This window comes from Cajanus cajan, chromosome 5 (assembly GCF_000230855.2).
Source record: "Cajanus cajan strain Asha chromosome 5, NIPB_CcT2T_4, whole genome shotgun sequence".
Lineage (NCBI taxonomy): Eukaryota > Viridiplantae > Streptophyta > Magnoliopsida > Fabales > Fabaceae > Cajanus > Cajanus cajan.
Genome location: NC_138521.1, coordinates 70,834,017 through 70,854,234, shown reverse-complemented (window position 1 = coordinate 70,854,234; position 20,218 = coordinate 70,834,017). Strand labels below are relative to the sequence as shown.

Genomic DNA, 20,218 nt, shown 5'->3' with positions numbered 1-20,218 from the left:
AGCCCACTTCCAAATGTTGAAGACCCATGTCACGATGGAGCTCATCCAATGATGGGAAAGACTTATGTAGTCCCTACTCCCTAGTCCCTAGTAAAAAAATGGATATCACTTATAGCCATTATGTATATTCAATTCAAATATTTTATATTTTTAATTAACTAAATTTAAATTATATTCTTTTTATTTTACATATTAGATTAAAAATTTGATTGAACTGATAACTTTTTTTTTTATAAAAATATTAATAACTATGAATTATTATATTTTTAAAAATTAAGACAGTAGAACGAAGACGGAAAGAAAGAAAGCAAACTAAGATTATTTCTTTCCATTGTTTGATTTAGCTAAATGCTAGAAATAAATATGAAAAATAGGCGGATCAACCTTTTTATACTTCCTGTCCAATTTGGAATGAAAACGGCACAAGGTTATAATCATGCAATCAAATTATTATAATATCCTTGCAAGCGTGTTTCTTTTTCTTTTTATTTAGGATATTTATGCTATTTTGTAAATATTTTTCATTTTATTTTCTACAAAACCAAACAAAAGAAAAATATTTTTTTACCTCTCTTTCTTTTTATTTTATCTCCAACTAAACAACCTAAAAATTACTTTATTTTCTACTTTTTTCTTTCACTTATTTTTCTATACTCTGTTCTGAACCAAAGTGGAAATATAAAGGTAGATAATAAATTACTTTTATTTTGATTTTTTGTTTATTAAACTCATTTTATTTTCTTTGTTTTTAATTAAATGAAAGCAAATGTATCGTTATTTGTGTCTTTTAATTTTTTTTCTTCAATTTTTTCCATTTCATTTTTATTTTTTCTTTTACATCACATTATTTTTAACTTTTTTTTTTAATATCTTTCTTCCATCTCTATTATCATTGGTGTTTTTTAATCAAATTAAGTGTATGTTTGTATTTAAGTTAGGACGTAAATTTTTACGTTTATCTTGAAGTAAAAAATTTTAATTTTTACGTAAAATTTACATTTAATGGAAGATTAAGATTTTTAAATCTATTCCAAACATGCATTAATTTGATCTTATATTTTGTGTCAGAAGTCATAAATGACACTTAACCAACAAATCAAATTACTAATTTCCTTTGTCTTGGAATCCTATCCATCCTGGAACCTCGGAAAGCCACACATTTGGGCATCGAATTAAAAATACAAAGAATTTTATTATTAAAGGAAAAAAAAGAAGTATTTAGAATAGTGGATCCATGTGATGAGCCAAAGCCAACCCGCTACCCACCAAATGAAGAAGAGAATCAGAGAAGATAAAATAAACAAAAAGAAAACTAGAAAAGTGAGTAAGTAGCATATAATAATAATATTAAAAAGAGAGAGAGAAGAAGAGAAGGTATAGGCGATGGCGGCGGAATCGGGTGGTAGTACAAACTTCGATCTTCCCGAGGAGGTGGTGCAAGTGCTACCGTCAGATCCCTTCCAGCAACTCGACGTGGCACGCAAGATCACCTCCATTGCTCTATCCACACGTGTCAATGCCCTAGAATCAGACCTCTCCACACTTCGCGCCCAGATCTCTGAGAAGGATGACCTCATCGCCGACCTTCAATCTCAGCTCCACTCTCTCCACGCCTCACTCTCCGAAACCGCCGACAAACTCCTCCGCGCTCAACAGGATAAGGTTCCAATCAAATTTCACTCTCTCTCACTCTTTTTTTTTTTAATTTAAATTAATTATTAATTATTTTTGTGTTTTGTGGTTATAGGAGAGCTTGCTCAAGGAGAATGATTCGCTTTCCAACACCGTCAAAAAGCTCAATCGCGATGTCTCCAAGGTGCATTTTAATGGAATTCGGTTATTCTGAATACTCAATTTCGATTATAACCTATTTTTTTGCGGGCTCAATTGTTCTTGTCTTCAATTAACTTGCCATTGTAATTTCGTTTAAATTGGGGTTATCCGCTAAAAAAACATGAAAATGATAATGAAATGAAAATATAATTGCGTTTCTATTATTATAGTAGAGTGACGAGTTAGATGGGTTGGGGGCGGGATTTTTAAGTTAAATAGTTTTAGGATTATGCTCATAATGTATGGGTAATATTGATGGGTGAATTTTGGACTTACGAGAACTTTGGTGTAAATATTTGCAGTTAGAGGTTTTCAGAAAGACGCTTATGCAATCACTTAAGGAGGATGATGATAATTCTGTAAGTTAACATTATAGTTATTGAACTCTGCTGTCTGATTAAAAAGTTCTGTAGTGGTTTACTTTTTTGTTTGAATTTGATGAGGAGCGTTCGGTATTCTGTGTAAGTATCATCATCGTGGACTAATTTGAACTATTCAATAGGTTCATCACTTCCATCATAATATCTTACTGAATTATTCTCGTTATCATGTATGGATTTTTTATGATAGTTATGCTATTTGTTTCAAGGGTATTTCCTTATGGAACATTTGGCTTTTACTGATGTTTGGCTCAGGGAGGAACCGCAGACATTGTTGCTAAAATACAGAGTCAATCAAGTTTGACTTCCACGTCGCAGTTTGGAGGTACTTTCAACTTGTTTGCTATTCAACTCTACAACATTGCATTTCTGTTGATACTTGGTGCCCTGCGTAAATTGCATTTTGTTTTAAGTTGTTAGTTTAATTTATTTTATTCATGCAACGAGTTTGAGTTCTGAGTTGTACTTCAATTTGGTAGTAGGCGATATAGCAACTTAAATTCTTATCAGTTCATTTCCTTATTGTAAAGACTATGTAAAGAAATTGGCATGCACTTCAGAAAACTGCTGGCCAAAGAATGTCAAATATCGTTTAAGGCATATACAACGCTTTTATTCTTTGAATATGGAGTCAATATCTTGTCATTTGGATGCCTGCACTGGCACATTTTGTGTTAACAGTGGTTTAAATAATAGCAATATGGTTATCAAGAGACAGTTAGGATTTGGATCTTCTCCTTTTCTTTGGTGGCCACGGCAGTGCCATGTTTTGCAGGAAAACAATACATGCTTCACTGCACAGTGATCCAACATTTCCTACGCAGGGGGTCACGAATCTTGCATGGGAGTTATTTGCATCTTTCTGTATTTGGACAATAAATTGTGAATTCGAGGAACAATAAAGAATGAAAATAACTTATCGTGTCTAAAAACTCTTGGGCCTGTTGGTCTGGTTCTGTCATTAATATTAGCTGACAATCCAATGCATAAGCTGTAACTAAACCAATTTAATGATTTTATTCAATCTGATGTTCTGACCCCATTAAATTGCTTAAATTTGGAGAGAAAACTAATGAAAACAATTCAGGTTCTATTTGGGAGAGGGGAAAGGGAGAGTATTAGGGTCATAGGGAGTTTTGAATGGAAGGAAACCTTTCTATTTTTAGCACGCTTTGTAGTTTTCACCTTTCATAGCCCTCCCCCTCCTGCTTTTGCAAAGAGACCCTCACAGTTGAGGTCCTTCGGCTGCACTTTTCTCATTTCCAGTGTTAAGAAATGATCATTTTATTGCAGATAACGATGCTTCATTGCCACCTTCTATATCTTCTTCAACAGGAAATTATTTTGCTGAGGATCAGGAATCTGATGGTAAGTACTACTAATTTATGATGGAATGGACATACAGACATTTCATTTTACATTAACAAAGACCATACAGAATGGTGTATATTGTGATATTGTAGAAAAGTGAACAACTATAATGTTGCAGGTGTACCCTTACCTTTCTTTTATTCTTTTCTCTTCCACTGTTGCAGCCATAAGACCTAGAGTACCACAGAATCTCATCTTAGCATCTCAAACTTCCACCCCTCGGATTACTCCCCCTGGTTCTCCTCCTAGTTTATCTGCATCAGTATCACCTACGAGAACATCTAAACCTGTATCTCCAAGGCGACATTCAATTTCCTTTTCAACCACGAGAGGCATGTATGATGACAGGTCTTCCGTGTTTGCCTCGATATCAACCAATGACCCTGGAACAGGATCACAAACTGGTGAGTTCTTCCAACATTGTATTTATCAATGTTATCAATAGGTCACTCTGTATATGATTCTTTTCTTGGATCTTGCATGCATATGAAAAATGAGATGCTTAATTAATATTTTACATCAATCCACCATTTCTGCCTTATGAAGAAATGTTTTTATTAGATGACGACTTATTTACTTTTATATTTTCTGACCGGGTCTTGTAGGACGAACACGGGTGGATGGGAAGGAGTTCTTTCGGCAAGTCAGGTGAGTGGGATCTTTGAAACATTGAAAATTATGGGAAAATGTAAATCTCTTGGGCTAATTAGTTGAGTGTACTATTTTATCTCCTGTTTGTTTTTGTTAGGAACCGTTTGTCTTACGAGCAATTTGGTGCATTCTTGGCAAATGTTAAAGAACTGAATTCCCATAATCAAACAAAAGAGGTATTTACTCTGCCTTGTCTACTCTCTCACATGCAATCTAGATTAGAGGCGAAAATAGATGGATCGGATAATTTCTTAAATCAAATATAACAGATTATATAAAAACAATTCATCAATTTATTTATAGATCCATTAAAAATTCACTGAAAAATCTTATCTATTTAAAGAGAAAAAAATCATTTCATTCATCCATTAATAATTTTTTTATGGATGAATATCCTATTCATAAATGAAAATAATGTTTTGAAAATTAAATAATTTTTATTTTTGAAATATTTTATTTCTCTCTTTTCTTTATAAACTATTACATTCTTATATAATTTTTTAAAAAATTCACACAACTTTTTTATATATTAAAATAGTCTTTTAAAATTTTAATTCAATAATCATTTCATATTATAAATTTGTAGTTCAATAGAGTTTGAAAAAGTAATGGATAGATCACTAATCATCCATAAAATTGAATGGATGTATTGGATTTCATCCATTATTTATTTTCATTATAATGGATTGATTAAATGAATTTATATGTAGATGAATCGAATAAAAGATGGAAAAATAGATTCCCATATCTCTAATGGGCTCCCCTAGCACCCCACACAACACACAGTCTTTTCTGTTAACCTATGTTACCTATATTTGTTTGCATAAAATTACAGGAGACGCTACGGAAAGCTGATGAAATTTTTGGGCCTGAAAACAAGGATCTGTACACTATATTTGAGGGTTTGATTAATCGCAATGTCCATTGACATTGTGCCCGGGGGAGTTTTATTCCAAGTATGTAATAACGGATACTATCGTCTCCTTATAGCAACTCCTTTTTTCTCCCCTTTTGTATATGAAATTATCACATTGATTATTACCTGATAAATAATTTTTTAAACATGTAATTTAATTTGGGCGAATGGCATTCTTGATAGGAGGACCAACAAGGTTGCATAATTGTAGTGGGGATGGGGTGTATACTGTAATTTTAATATTCAATGCCAAGCATAGCGTAATCTATCTTCCTTTTCTGGAAATGATTCTTGCATAGTTTCTATCTTCCCAAATTTCTCATTGGTTTTCATGAGAGTCATTCAATAACACCTATTTTTTAAGGAAGAGGATGATTTTACCTTGGAATCATGTATTAAGGGTTTGTGAAAATGACGTTTATATCTATCAATTAAGAGTGAAAATGAGGTGGACTAAATTAGATTAAACTTTGTGAGACTAAGTTTGACCTATTTTTCAAATGTAAGGTTTGAATGTAATCTATTTCTAATTTACTTGATATGGTTTTTTAAGGTTTAGTTGTCTTTTTAAAAAGTCCATTTAAAAAATTTACTTTTTGGGTAATGATAGATGTGTATAAGTTTTGTTTCAAATAATTTTTGTATATATGAAATGAGTAGTTTAAAAATCTTAAGTAAGGTATATAATTAATGAAAAATTCTGAACTATTAATGCCGAGTGAGAAATTGATACAAATTTAATCCTTACTCTTCCTATCATACTTCTATGCTAAAATAAAATTAAAAAAAAAAAAAGAAACTAACTGTGTCGTATGTGTTAATTCACACATTTTCATGGCTTAAACATGTTCTTGACTTAGAAATTTAGTTATTTATACTTTTCATCCTTAATTATTTTGTTTTATTTTACTTTCCAAATTTATTTTTATTTAATTTTCTTTTTCAATACAATTTAGAATCATTTAAGCTAACTAACTTCCTTTATATGTTAAATGTAAAATTAAAAAAATAATCAAATTAAAATTAACATAGATATGTTTTATTTAAATAAAATCTACATTTATATAAATATGCTTATCTCATTTTTAGTAAATAATAAATTTTCTTATCACTTAACTATTTTTTATTTCTCTCAAATAAAATAATATTACAGAAGATAATATTTTATTCTCTCTCTTTTTCCCTTTCTCTTCTTTACCGAACAAACAAGTCTTATTGATTTGAAAAATGATAAAGAGCATTCAGTAAAGGAAATATTACTTCATAATCAACCTCATTTTGTCCCAACACTTACAACTATACGTGTGAAAATAATTGAATTAAAAATTATACGTATTAACATTATGGGGGAAGAGTTTATTATTTCTCTCTTTTTAACTTGCTCTGTTATTTGTCTTTTTAGCTTAATTAATATTATTTTATTTTTTAACTAGTCAACATGTGAATTCATCTTGAAATAAGGTGCGTTATACTGTTATTATTTCAACCTATCACAACATTAATCTAACTCATTTTTAATGGCTTAATAGCAGGGTGGGATAGAAAAAATGGAAAAAGTATGATTTTTAATACAGTTATTTTGAAACAAAAAATTATTTTTGTAGCCTAAACTTCGCTTAAAACCCTATTATTTTTCACATACATTTATAATCGTATAAAAAAAAGTGTATGATTTTTTTTAATACACATAAGTAATGCATGCATGATAATTTTATCCAAAAATATTTGTTATTTTTAACCTCTTTTAAAGTTTTTACGACTTAAAAACTATTCACTGGTCATTACAATGTTTTTATGAACTCAGTTTGCAACAGAATAATATGTCAGCAAGCATCAACCACTCTTATTCATTCATTTAAAATTTCATAAAAAAATTTATGAAAATTAACCCAAACAAATCATACAGTAACATTTATCTCATGTAATTTTAAACATTTAAAATAATACTTAGCATTTATGGTCTCTAGGGCCAATATGATTTTATATTTTTATGCTTAAAATGATAGATTAAAGATGCACTCAATAATCATCGCATAGAAAATTAATGTTTAGATGTTTCATTTTAAAATCCACGTATATATAATACTTAACTTTGCAATCTTTTACTAAAATTAATAAATAAAGAGGGGAGTATATCTGAATTCTGAGCATTTTTACCTTAAAAAGTAGAAACACTTTTCCTCAAATATTTCTCATGAAAAAATAATTAATATAAAAATGGAAGATGAAAACAAGAACTAATTGAAAGTTAAGAATATATTTGGATATAAATTAAAAATATTTTGAATTTTTTATTAAAAACAAATAATATTTTTCAATAAAAGATGTTTCAAAAATATTTCAAAATTTCCCTAAAAAAAATATTTCTAAATTTGTATGTTGAATTTAATAAAAAAAAAGTCATTTACATGATAATTTGTAATTTGTTCTTACACACGCGTCACTATCACTAAACTCATTTTTTATTTATTAAAAGTAGAAATTTAATTTGTGAAGTATAAAATAGAGTTAAGGAAGATTTTGTTATTGTTTTTGGTAAAGATAGAGTTAAACAAGATGGTCCCACATAAAACAGCCCTCCCGCTCGGCAACCTGGATTTGGAATGTAGAGAAAGAAAGTGCAATCGGCAATCAATCGAAAATGAGTAGGGTTTGGTTTCTGCTATTCCTTCTGCTGATCTTCAAATGCGATCAAGTGTGGAGTTCCTATGCCATCATCAACCCTTCCAAGGTCAAACAGATTTCCTGGAAGCCAAGGTGACCTCTCTTCTTCACTCTTCTCTCTCTCTCTGTCTCTGCGTCGATTCATGAAATTCACATCCACTTGTGCAGAGCTTTCGTTTACCAAGGTTTCCTCACGGATTTGGAATGCGACCACTTGATCTCTATAGTCAGTATAGTATTCGTCTCTGTTATGCATTAACCATATCTCTCATGCCTTCCCTCAATTCTTCTGTTAAACAATTTATTATTCTTCGTTTAGGCCAAATCGGAGCTCAAGAGATCTGCCGTAGCGGATAATCTCTCCGGAGAGAGCAAGCTAAGTGATGTTCGAACAAGCTCTGGCATGTTCATTTCCAAGAACAAGGTCTCTCTCTCTCTCTCTCTCTCTCTCTCTTTGATGCATAGACTGAACTTTTCTAGTTTCATTTTTTTATTTTATTGAATTATTTTTTATCTATAGGATCCTATTATTTCTGGTATTGAGGACAAGATTTCATCCTGGACCTTTCTTCCAAAAGGTACTACTCCCGATATAGAATCATCACGACAATCTCCATGCTATCCTTGTAATGTTTGTGTGGACTTACATTTTTATTTCCTCCTAGTGCAGATATGTTTTTGGCAATGCTCTGTGTTTGGTTTGTATTGTTAATTACTTGTTTGTGGATGGACAATCGTTACTTGGATTTTTATTAGCTTTCTCTAGTTCTAGAATGCTTGATTTCTCATGAGAATGAGTGGGAAGTCACAATTTATGAAAATAAATTTCAAAATTTTCTGTGGTCATCACTTGCTGTTCTTGTAGTTGCCTTACTTTGCTTTAAAAGCAAGTTCATTAATAAAAGGTCAAGTTAAAGATAAAAAAGTACTCCCTCCTTTTTTTCATGTTTAAGGTTTTTTTACTAAACTTAAGGAAATGATTGATGTTTTAATTTTTTAAAAATATTTATTACTTACTTTTTTATTATACTTTTTATTTTTTTTTGCATTTAAGTTTTGAGACTATTGATTTGTGTATATTTATTGTTGTTAGGCATTTTTTGAGAAGTTTATATATTAATGCATTGATTATTAGAATACACATGTGAACTGTAACTTACTCTATTTAATTATACCTTTAAGTAAATTGTGTTTTTTGGGTATCTTAATTCTTGAATGAATACTATGAGAAGAAAAAAAAAATCGTGAATAAATAATATTGTTGGAAATATATTATCTTCATAAATGCAATATTAACTTTACATAAGTGGTTAAAGAAGAAATAAATAATACATTAAAAATAAATAGATACATTATTCAGTAAATATACATTAATTATCAAGAGTAAAAAAAAAATAAATTATTAATTTTAGAAAAGTGACAATAAAAAAGTAAAAAAATACTGTCATAACAATTATGAAAAAAAATGAAAGGAGTGTATTGCTCTATGATAATCTGGTAATCATGACTATGTTCAGTTCATCTGAATGAGCAAGTTAGCAATATTCAATGAACTGGTAAAAAAAGAAAAAAAAAAATATGTTACTATTTAATTAAGGAAATTAAAATAGATGACCCAACACTGAAAGTGATGCACTATTTCAGGATGAGAAGAGTAGTTTACCTTTATTTCTGAATCAATAGTATCACCATGCAAATTATCTTCATTCGTATATTAAATTATTGTGTCTCCTGCAAAGCTCGGGACCGCAGAAAAGAATGAGCGTCTATCTGTATTATCGGTTAAATGATTAAAAAGGTCTACGTTTGTTTAAGCGCACACATATCAACAACCACTGATCAGTTTTTCTTTTAATGTTTTGTGATTGAATTTCAGAAAATGGGGAAGATATACAAGTATTGAGATATGAGCATGGACAGAAATATGACCCACATTATGATTACTTCACTGATAAAGTTATTGCTCGGGGTGGACACCGTGTCGCCACTGTTCTCATGTATCTCACTGATGTAACCAAAGGCGGTGAAACAGTGTTCCCTTCTGCTGAGGTTTGTATAAATCAGTAATAATAAAGTGTATCTTTGAAAAATCATGTGGTAGTTTGTTAAGATTTTTTTTTTCTCTGTCTTTGAATGACCTTGGTGTCAAGCTGGGTTCATTTAGTGCCACTTTGTTGTGCCAGTTGAATTTATCGGAATGAATAATTCTATTTTTCAGTGCGCCAAGTTTCTTGCCTGAGATCCTAATCTTTATGAAATTTTCTCACATTTTAACTAGATGGTCATATATTATGTTATTGTCGATACTAAATAGTGAAAGTATTAGAAACTGAACAGATAATTTTGGAGATAAAGTGTCTGTATTTGACTACGGGACCCGTTGGCTAGATACTCGGACAGGGAGTATATGATTTAACTGTACATGTAGAAGTACATATTATGCACACTTGCACTGCACACTATTCGTTTATTGGTTCTTGGAACGGTGGATGAGATCCAATATCTTTTGTCCATATGATGTTCTCAAGATTCTCTTCTCTAGTTTCTTCCGTTCTACCTTTTATTACCAATATCTAATTTTTCTTTCTGCTTACAGGAATCTCCACGTCGCAGAGGTTCTGAAACAAGTAGTGATCTCTCTGAATGTGCCAAAAAAGGAATAGCAGGTGGGAAACTGGATCAGTAATTACTTTCATATTATACTTTCATGTCCCGTTTTCTGCCATTCAATTTGTGCTAAGGTGTCGTTCTTCTCTTCTTACCTGGCATTGCATAGTAAAACCGCGTAGAGGGGACGCACTTCTTTTCTTCAGTCTTGACACAAAAGCTACCCCAGACACTAGCAGTCTCCATGCAGGATGCCCCGTAATCGAAGGTGAGAAATGGTCGGCAACAAAATGGATTCACGTAGACTCTTTTGATAAGAATGTGGAAACTGGAGGGGACTGCTCTGATAATCATGTAAGCTGTGAGAGATGGGCTTCCCTTGGAGAATGCACTAACAATCCCGAGTATATGATTGGATCTTCGGACCTTCCTGGCTACTGCAGGAAAAGCTGCAAGGCATGTTAGAAATTTTACTGAATGCTTTCCAAGATCCTACAAGGCATTTCCATGGTTTCAAATTTCAAAAATTGGTTCTTCATTTCTTTTTTCCTGGATTGTAAAGTAATTCTAAATTATTATAATGGTTAGTCTTCCTTTCAATCAGTAATAGTATTCTATAATCACAGCCTCATTTCACGTGGAAGAATTGAGTTCTTGGGATTCTGGATTTTCTTCATTGGTTATTTTGTATGAATATATTATTTTCTTCATTGGTTAATAAATATAAATTAATTTATTATTAGCGTAATTTTTATAATGATTTATTAGTGTTCTTTACAAACCTATAGGGGGTGTATCATCTAGTCGCGTGATATATATTTAAGAATTATTTAAATAGTTTTATTACTTCAATAAATACTTAAAGGTGTAAAGTTATGGCACAAATTTCTTCCATATTTCCTGTTTTAAGGAAAACACGTTTCCTTGATTTTAGGCCATGATTCCATGTATGGTTTCCTCTTTTTTGCTCCTTGTTTTGTTCTAGGTTTCCTTATTTTGGGTGCATACGCTTCTTCTCAATGCCTATATAAGGCATCAAGCATTTGGAGCAAATAGCAATTGTTTCAGCAATCTACACACTTGAGAAAAATCATACATAGAGAGGAAAGACTCAAGAGAGTATTTTTAGTCTATATTTGAGAGATTATCTCTTTGTTCTCATGATATTAGAGAACTTCTTGTACTCTCCTATTTCTACATAGTGGAATTATCTTGCTCTTGATCGCCCGTGATTTTTTCTCCGTCTTTGGAGTTTCCACGTAAACTTGGTGTGTATTTATTTTTCTTGTCTCTCTACTTACTTCTCTATATCTCTAATTAACTTGATCCGGTGCTTCCGCATTCCGCTCATTCTTTCTGATACCCAACAAGTGGTATCAGAGCTACTTGTTTAATTAGAGATTCAATATGTCTACCGTCACTAAATTTGACATTGAGAAGTTTGATGGCAAGATTTGTTTTTCTATTTGGAAAGTCCAAATGAAAGCCGTTCTTACACAGAATGGATTGAAGAAAGCTTTAGATGGAAAAGCCAAAAAGCCGGTCAACATGACTGATGAGCAATGGGACGAGTTGGATGAAAAGGCGCTTTCAGCAATCCAACTATGCTTGTCCAAGGAGGTTCTTCGTGAAGTAGCAAATGAAACAACCGCTGCTGCTTTGTGGCTGAAATTGGAATCTCTTTATATGACCAAAAGTCTCGCAAACAAGCTTCGTCTCAAAGAAAGACTATATACGATTCGTATGGTCGAAGGTACTCCTATTCAATCTTATCTTAATGAGTTTAATTCTATTATCATGGATTTGGAAAATATTGAAATTAAAATTGATGATGAAGATAAAGCTGTTTTGTTGATTGTCTCATTACCTTCTACCTATAAACACTTTAAAGAAATTATGTTGTATAGCAACAATGATACCTTATCCTTTGAAGATGTTAAATCTAATTTGTTGTCCAAAGAAAAGTTTGATCTTGATATCCACTCTGAGGACAAGGGTGAGGGTTTAAGTGTTAGGGGTAGAACTCAAGAAAAAGGGAGTACCAGTAACAAGAAAAGTAGATCCAAATCCAGAAGGCGTAAATCCAACAAAACCTGTCGTTATTGCAAGAAATTTGGGCATGATATCTCCGACTGCTTTATCTTGAAAAAGAAACAAGAAAGGCAAGAAAAAGGTAAAAATCCTGTTGAAGCTGCTAATGTTGAAACTGATTCTGATGGTGATGTTATGATATCTGTCTCTTCTGATAAGAGGAGCAAAACTGAATGGATTCTTGATTCTGGATGTACATTTCATATGTGTCCTTATAAGGACTTATTCACCACTCTTGAACCTGTTGATAGTGGTGTTGTCTTGATGGGTAATGACACCCAATGCAAGATTGCAGGAATAGGTACTATTCAGATCAAGACTCATGATGGCACTATCAAGACTCTTTCCAATGTTCGCTTTATTCCTGACTTGAAGCGAAATCTAATTTCTCTTGGCACCCTAGAGTCTCTTGGGTGCAAGTATTCAGTTCTAAAGGTATCAAAAGGTGCTATTATTTTATTAAAAGCTAACTGTATTGGTAGTTTGTATATCTTGCAAGGATCTATAGTGACAGGATCAGCAGCTGTCTCATCTTCTATGTCTGATAAAGTTGTCACCAAATTATGGCACATGCGCCTGGGCCATATGAGTGAAAAAGGCATGCACCTTCTGAGCAAGCAAGGTCTCCTTGGTAATCAAGGCATTGGTAAGTTGGAGTTTTGTGAACATTGTGTCTTTGGAAAGCAGAAAAGAGTTAGCTTCTCCACTGCAACTCACCGCACAAAAGGTACCCTTGATTACATTCATTCTGATCTTTGGGGTCCTTCTAAAGTTCCATCTTATGGAGGACGCCGTTATATGATGACTATTATTGATGATTTTTCTCGTAAAGTCTGGGTCTATTTTCTAAGGCACAAAAATGAAACATTCCCCACTTTTAAGAAGTGGAAAACTCTTGTTGAAACTCAGACAGGAAAGAAAGTCAAGAAGCTCAGAACGGATAATGGATTGGAGTTCTGTGAAGGTGACTTTAATGAGTTCTGCGCAAATCATGGTATTGCTAGACACAAAACCATTCCAGGTAAACCTCAGCAGAATGGTGTTGCAGAACGTTTAAACAGAACTATCCTTGAGAGAGCTCGTTGTATGCTCCCAAATGCTGGGTTATGGCATCAACGTGAGTTGTGGGTCGAGGCAGCATCTACAGCTTGCTACTTGATCAACCGATCTCCACACTCTTCACTTAATTTCAAGATTCCAGAAGAAATTTGGTCAGGTAATCCTATTGATTATTCTAATTTAAGAATTTTTGGATGTCCTGCATATGCACATGTTAATGATGGAAAATTAGCTCCTAGAGCTATTAAGTGCATATTTCTTGGTTATGCATCTGAATCTAAAGGTTATCGTTTATGGTGTTCTGAGTCTAAGTCACGAAGATTAATTCTTAGTAGAGATGTGACTTTTAATGAGGATGCATTATTATCTTCTGGAAAACAATCATCTGTGTCTTCTTCCAGTACTAATAATCTGCAAGGTACTAGCGAGAAGGTGGAGTTAGAGTTAAAATCTGTAGCTCCTAATGTTGATGTTCCATCTTCCTCTACCACTAAGTCTAGCATTGATGATCATGGTGATGATCATCCTATTCAGCAACAGGAAGAATATAACATTGCACGAGATAGGACAAGAAGACAGATAAAATTGCCAGCTAGATACACTGATGACAATTTGACTGCTTATGCATTGTCAATTGCACAAGAGGTAAATGATGATGTTGAACCTGCCAGCTATAGTGAAGCTATTTCTTGTGTTGATTCTGCTAAGTGGCTAGTGGCTATGAATGAAGAAATTGAAAGTCTTCACAAGAACAACACTTGGAATTTGACAAAGCTCCCCAAAGGCAAACGACCTCTAAGGTGTAAATGGATCTATAAGAAGAAAGATGGCATTCCAGGGGTTGAAGATCCTAGATGCAAGGCGCGATTAGTCGTTAAAGGCTTTTATCAAAAGGAAGGTATTGACTTTAATGAGATTTTCTCACCTGTTGTTCGTCATACTTCCATTCGTATTTTGCTTGCTTTTGTTGCTCTGTTTGATTTAGAATTAGAGCAACTTGATGTAAAGACAGCTTTTCTACATGGAGAGCTGGAAGAAGAAATTTATATGGATCAGCCTGAGGGATTTGTTGTTCCTAGTAAGGAGCATCTTGTTTGTCAATTAAAGAAATCTTTATATGGCCTCAAGCAAGCACCCAGACAATGGTATAAAAAATTTGATTCCTTTATGATTGGGCAAGGTTATTCCAGGAGTAAATATGATGATTGTATTTATTTTCAACAATTTCCTGATGGAACTTTCATATACTTGTTACTTTATGTTGATGATATGTTGATTGCATCACGTGACAAGTCTTTGATCAGCAAATTGAAAGCTCAACTCAATAATGAGTTTGAGATGAAGGAATTAGGTGCAGCTAAGAAAATTCTTGGCATGGAGATTCATAGAGATCGACAAGTTGGTAAATTATTCTTATCTCAACAAAAATATATTGAGAGATTACTTGACAGATTTAATATGAATAATTGTAAACCTGTTTCTACTCCACTTGCTGCACATTTCAAGTTATCTTCAGACCTTTGCCCACAAACAAAAGAAGAGATGGAGCGTATGTCACACGTTCCATATGCTAGTGCAGTTGGCAGTTTAATGTATGCTATGGTGTGCACTAGACCTGATTTAGCATATGCTGTCAGCATGGTGAGCCGATACATGCATAATCCTGGAAAGGATCACTGGAGTGCTGTAAAATGGATTTTTCGGTATCTTAAAGGTACTAGTAATATTGGCTTGGTGTTTGACAGAAACAAAGCTACAACTAATAATGTTGCAGGTTTTGTTGATTCGGATTATGGTGGTGATCTTGATAGAAGAAGATCTCTTTCTGGCTACATTTTTACTCTCTGTAATTCTGCTATCAGTTGGAAAGCTTCACTTCAATCTATTGCAGCATTATCTACAACAGAAGCAGAATATGTTTCAGCAACAGAGGGTGTGAAAGAGGCTCTCTGGATCCGAGGTTTGGTCAAAGAACTTGGTCTCACACAAGATGTTCTTACTGTATTTTGTGATAGTCAGAGTGCCATTCATTTGACTAAGAATAGTCGTTACCACGACAAGACCAAACACATAGATGTTAAACATCACTTTATCCGAGATATTGTTACTATTGGTGAAGTTCTACTACAAAAGGTACATACATCTGAGAATCCAGCAGATATGCTTACTAAGCCACTTCCGAATGCCAAGTTTCAACATTGTTTGGGCTTGGTTGGTCTCTACAACAAATGATTGCCCCTCTGGGGCTTTATCTGGCGATGAGCAACTTATTAAATTTGAGCCAAGGTGGAGATTGTAAAGTTATGGCACAAATTTCTTCCATATTTCCTGTTTTAAGGAAAACACGTTTCCTTGATTTTAGGCCATGATTCCATGCATGGTTTCCTCTTTTTTGCTCCTTGTTTTGTTCTAGGTTTCCTTATTTTGGGTGCATACGCTTCTTCTCAATGCCTATATAAGGCATCAAGCATTTGGAGCAAATAGCAATTGTTTCAGCAATCTACACACTTGAGAAAAATCATACATAGAGAGGAAAGATTCAAGAGAGTATTTTTAGTCTATATTTGAGAGATTATCTCTTTGTTCTCATGATATTAGAGAACTTCTTGTACTCTCCTATTTCTACATAGTGGAATTATCTTGCTCGTGATCGCCCGTGATTTTTTCTCCGTCTTTGGAGTTTCCACGTAAACTTGGTGTGTATTTATTTTTCTTGTCTCTCTACTTACTTCTCTCTATCTCTAATTAACTTGATCCGGTGCTTCCGCATTCCGCTCATTCTTTCTGATACCCAACAAAAGGATTGAATAATATTTTAGAAACAAAATTAATGGTTCATTCATAGTGCGTCTCTTATATATTTGAGTGATGTTACACAATAATTAGATATGATGTAATGTATTAAGACTTGAAGTTAAAATGTAATTTAATAAACAATATTTGAAAAAAATTACAAATTAAAAGAGTAAACACTTGATATAATTAAATCGCGTGGTTTAATATAATAAAAAATGATTTTTTAGAACATCATTATCCAAAATCTTAAAAACAAAGACATATTTACGATACAAGAATTATTAATTAAAATATTACTGTCCATTACTGAATATAGACCTTTGTATAAAAATACTGCAACTTGTCCCTTTGGGGACATCCGATAAAACTACTGATACTTTCGAAGAATCTATACGCAGTATAATCCTTAATTATCTAAACTAATTAATTAGTTGATAACAATAAATGTATTTTATTTATATTTTTTCTCTAAAACTAATCTTATATTACTTATCTTTCCATCGATATTTGTTAGTTTAATTAATCTTGTAATTAGTTCTCAAGTCTCAATTTTCTAATTCAAATTTTAGGTTTTGACAAAAAAGACTATATTGGAAGAATATTCTTAATATAGTAAAAGTTTTGAAAAAGATTAATTTCTGCCAAAGTTGATAAACACTTCTATCACTTGTTATTATTCATATATCTTCTAATAAATAATAATACATATCTTATATTATTTTTCTTTTCTAATTAATATTCTCTACTAATATATCTTTTAATAAATTATAGCATTTATTTATCTCTCTTAATTAATATTCATCTTTCTCTTAACAAATTAAAGTGTACGTGTTTTAAAGAGTTTATAATTAATTTATTTTATTAAATTCAGAAAACATATTTTAATTATGAACATTTTAGTCTAAAAATAATTAATATATAAGATAATACAATTAGATGTTATATAAAAAATAAATAATTATTTTAAATTGATGTTATAAATAGAAACGAGGATACTACTATATATTATACATGCATGGTTTAGTTGAACGTTAAACAAATCTTTTTGTTGTAGATACTAAGAGCATCTCCAATGCTTAGTTGCTTAAGTGAATTTCTTAGGTTTTTTTAGTGGACCCCATTATTCCACGTAAGATTTAGAAATTTTTACAAAATATTGCTCCAATGGTAAATTTCTTATTTAAGTTCTTAACTTAACTATGGAGCCTATAATTAATATATTTTTCCTCTATTCCAATGCAGTCTGTCCTCCATCAATTGTCATCCTACAGTAAAAATATATTTTTTTATTCCTTTTGTCAGTTAAGACACGGTTGCTTAATTAAGCAACATAGCTTACATGTGGAAGCCACTTGGCATACTCCAACATTGAAAATTGAGAAATATGTTTAAGAACTCCAATAAGAACCGCCGCCGGAGATGCTCTAAGGATGAACGAATCAGGCAGGAAGAGTACTGAACAATGAAATAGCATGAAAAGAGTGCTAGAGAAAGAACAATTGTGATCGCGTCTTTTACTTCTCTCTCTCTATATATATATATTATATATATATCTGAGTTATGCTACACTGAATAATCAAGTGTTCTAAAATGAAGAAATACCGTCACAAAACACAGAAACCTGTGCATGTACCACACCACAGGCATTGATATTGAAATCTTGTTAAGGTTGACAGTGAAGTCTCTTCTCCTTTTCAAATGTGTATGCAGGTGGCCTTCCCTTTTCTCTAATTAATTCACACTTTTCACAGTTACATTTTGAACTAACCACTCCACACAGAGAGAATTCATCCACAGGTGTCCACAAACAACTATCTTGTTCACCTATTGCATCCAATAAGGATGTCATGTTTCTCACATTTCTCTATGGTTTTAGGTATGATCCATTAACAGATGAACCCATTCAAATGCTATAGGGCTAACCGCTTTGAGTTTTTCTTGCTCAGATCTAATGCATGGAAAGAATTTGAGGCTACTCATTTGTGTTATAGTAATTGTGTTAATGATATCGAAGTTGGGTCCCCTCTTGAACAGTGTTATTCATTGGTTCACTTATCTTTATGATATAGAGCTGAATTTGAGGGGAAGTTTAATACTTGTGATTTGACCTTAGTTACACTTCTGCAAGAGCGTTGATCCTGTTACTGTCCATACCTCTATGATGTGTACACCGAGTCTCTACTTTCACTCTCTTGTGTAGGGGTGAACAAAATGAACTAAACTGAACTGAACTTATAAAAATTATACTGAACTTAAAAATAGTTCTCATGAACTGAACTAAACTTAAATATTAGTTTAGATGAACTGAACTGAACTATTTTTTTGTGTCATTGAACTGAACTTAACTATACTATAAAAACTTGAACTGAACTGTAATTTAAACTGTATTGAACTGTTATGATATTTTGAATTGAACAATTTTGACTCATTGATCTATCAAAATAGGACACATTTGTCAACTTTACTTTATTTTCCATTTTATTTAAATTTTTTAAAGAAAAAAAAATTTAAGTCAAACAAACTCAGTGAATTTTAAGCCTAAAAATAAGTAGTTCAACATAACTCAATTGATCCGTTAGGTTCGATAAAATTGATACAATTTTTTTTATCACTTTTTTTTCTAAAGTTTTAGTTTTTAGACTATCGAGTTATTCCATTAAAACATAACATGTTAGACACATTTAATTTTTATCCTTTTATAAAAATAGTTCAATTTTTATAATTCAGTTTAGTTTTATAGTTCAGTACAATTAACTTTCCAACAATTCAGTTCAGTTCAGTTTTTTTACAAACAGTTCAATTTTTTATAATACAGTTCAGTTCAGTTCACCACCAGTTCAGTTCAGTTCAATTTTTTTTGTCCACCCCTAATCTTGCGACTGCAACAAAGTTGATGAAGATGACTGATAATATCGAACCAGAAAGATTAGGTTGTGGCGACTAGTCTCATGTATCTCACTAATGTAACCTAAGGTGGTAAAATTGTGTTCTCTTCTGCATAGGTTTGGATAGTAAATTGATGCTTGTTGCATGTCCTAATCGGATATATATATTTTTTTTAATGGCTTTGGTGTCCATCCGGGTTCATTTAGTGTCACTTTGTTATGCCAGTTGAATTCATCAGAATGAATGATTCTATTTTTCAGTGCGCCTAAGTTTCGTGACTGAGATCATAATTTGTATGAAATTTTCTCATATTTTGACTAGATACTCATATATTGTACTATTTCTGAGACCAAATAGTGAAAGCCATAGAAACTAAACAGAAATTTTGGAGATAAAAGTCTGTGTTTGACTAGGGGGCCATTTGGCTGGATACCCAGACAGCGAGTGTATGATTTAACTGTACATATTGTGCACACTGGCACTGCACACTATTTGTTCCATGGAATGGTGGTTGAGATTGAGAATGAGATACAATGTTTTGTCCACATTGTGTTCTCAAGATCCTCCTTCTCTAGTTTCTTCTTTATCTATCTATCATTACCAATATCTAATTTTGCTTCTGAATTTTTGCTCTGCTTACCAATTTCAATTAATTTTGCTTCTAAACATGAATTTGTTTGTTTAGTAAAATAAATAAATTTGATCAAACATTTCATGAGTTAAATTTATATATGATGAATAGGTTGAATCATTTATATCCTAATAATAGTTTTTATCCTTTGAATTTTTTAGTACATGAAAATAAATTAAATAATTATTTTTCCTTCTTTTAATACAACATTTGTCCTACTAGTATGTATATAAAAATATTTTTCTTCATAATTTTAAAGGAAATAATATATAATTATGTGGGTAGTGTCATATTTAAAGGCTGACGAAAAATACATTATCATGTAAGAAGAGA

The 20,218-nt window shown here is 32.1% G+C and overlaps 2 protein-coding genes across 2 annotated transcripts; both read left to right on the top strand.

Annotated features, from left to right (window-relative positions):
* Positions 1-1,252: 1,252 nt before the first annotated feature.
* On the top strand, positions 1,253-5,436 carry LOC109808202 (PH-response transcription factor). The gene is made up of 9 exons (XM_020371094.3): positions 1,253-1,662; positions 1,748-1,816; positions 2,136-2,192; positions 2,469-2,538; positions 3,507-3,581; positions 3,749-3,988; positions 4,190-4,232; positions 4,333-4,411; positions 5,071-5,436. The coding sequence occupies exons 1-9, from the start codon at positions 1,384-1,386 to the stop codon at positions 5,161-5,163; spliced, it is 1,005 nt and encodes a 334-aa protein (XP_020226683.1). The 5' UTR covers positions 1,253-1,383; the 3' UTR covers positions 5,164-5,436.
* Positions 5,437-7,679: 2,243 nt separating this feature from the next.
* On the top strand, positions 7,680-11,164 carry LOC109808508 (putative prolyl 4-hydroxylase 4). Its single transcript, XM_020371539.3, has 7 exons — positions 7,680-7,908; positions 7,984-8,041; positions 8,135-8,239; positions 8,336-8,393; positions 9,692-9,864; positions 10,412-10,481; positions 10,592-11,164. Exons 1-7 carry the CDS (start codon positions 7,793-7,795, stop codon positions 10,885-10,887), a joined length of 876 nt encoding a protein of 291 aa, XP_020227128.1. The 5' UTR covers positions 7,680-7,792; the 3' UTR covers positions 10,888-11,164.
* The last annotated feature ends 9,054 nt before the right edge of the window (positions 11,165-20,218 follow it).

What these genes read in the sequence shown, in the direction of transcription:
- LOC109808508 (XM_020371539.3), top strand. Translation starts at nt 7,793, where the DNA reads ATGAGTAGGGTTTGGTTTCTGCTATTCCTTCTGCTGATCTTCAAATGC. An exon ending in GCGACCACTTGATCTCTATA is followed by an intron (nt 8,042 to 8,134) that starts GTCAGTATAGTA and finishes TTCTTCGTTTAG; the next exon opens with GCCAAATCGGAGCTCAAGAG. An exon ending in CAGTGTTCCCTTCTGCTGAG is followed by an intron (nt 9,865 to 10,411) that starts GTTTGTATAAAT and finishes TTCTGCTTACAG; the next exon opens with GAATCTCCACGTCGCAGAGG.
- LOC109808202 (XM_020371094.3), top strand. Translation starts at nt 1,384, where the DNA reads ATGGCGGCGGAATCGGGTGGTAGTACAAACTTCGATCTTCCCGAGGAG. An exon ending in TCAATCGCGATGTCTCCAAG is followed by an intron (nt 1,817 to 2,135) that starts GTGCATTTTAAT and finishes AAATATTTGCAG; the next exon opens with TTAGAGGTTTTCAGAAAGAC. An exon ending in TGAGGATCAGGAATCTGATG is followed by an intron (nt 3,582 to 3,748) that starts GTAAGTACTACT and finishes CCACTGTTGCAG; the next exon opens with CCATAAGACCTAGAGTACCA.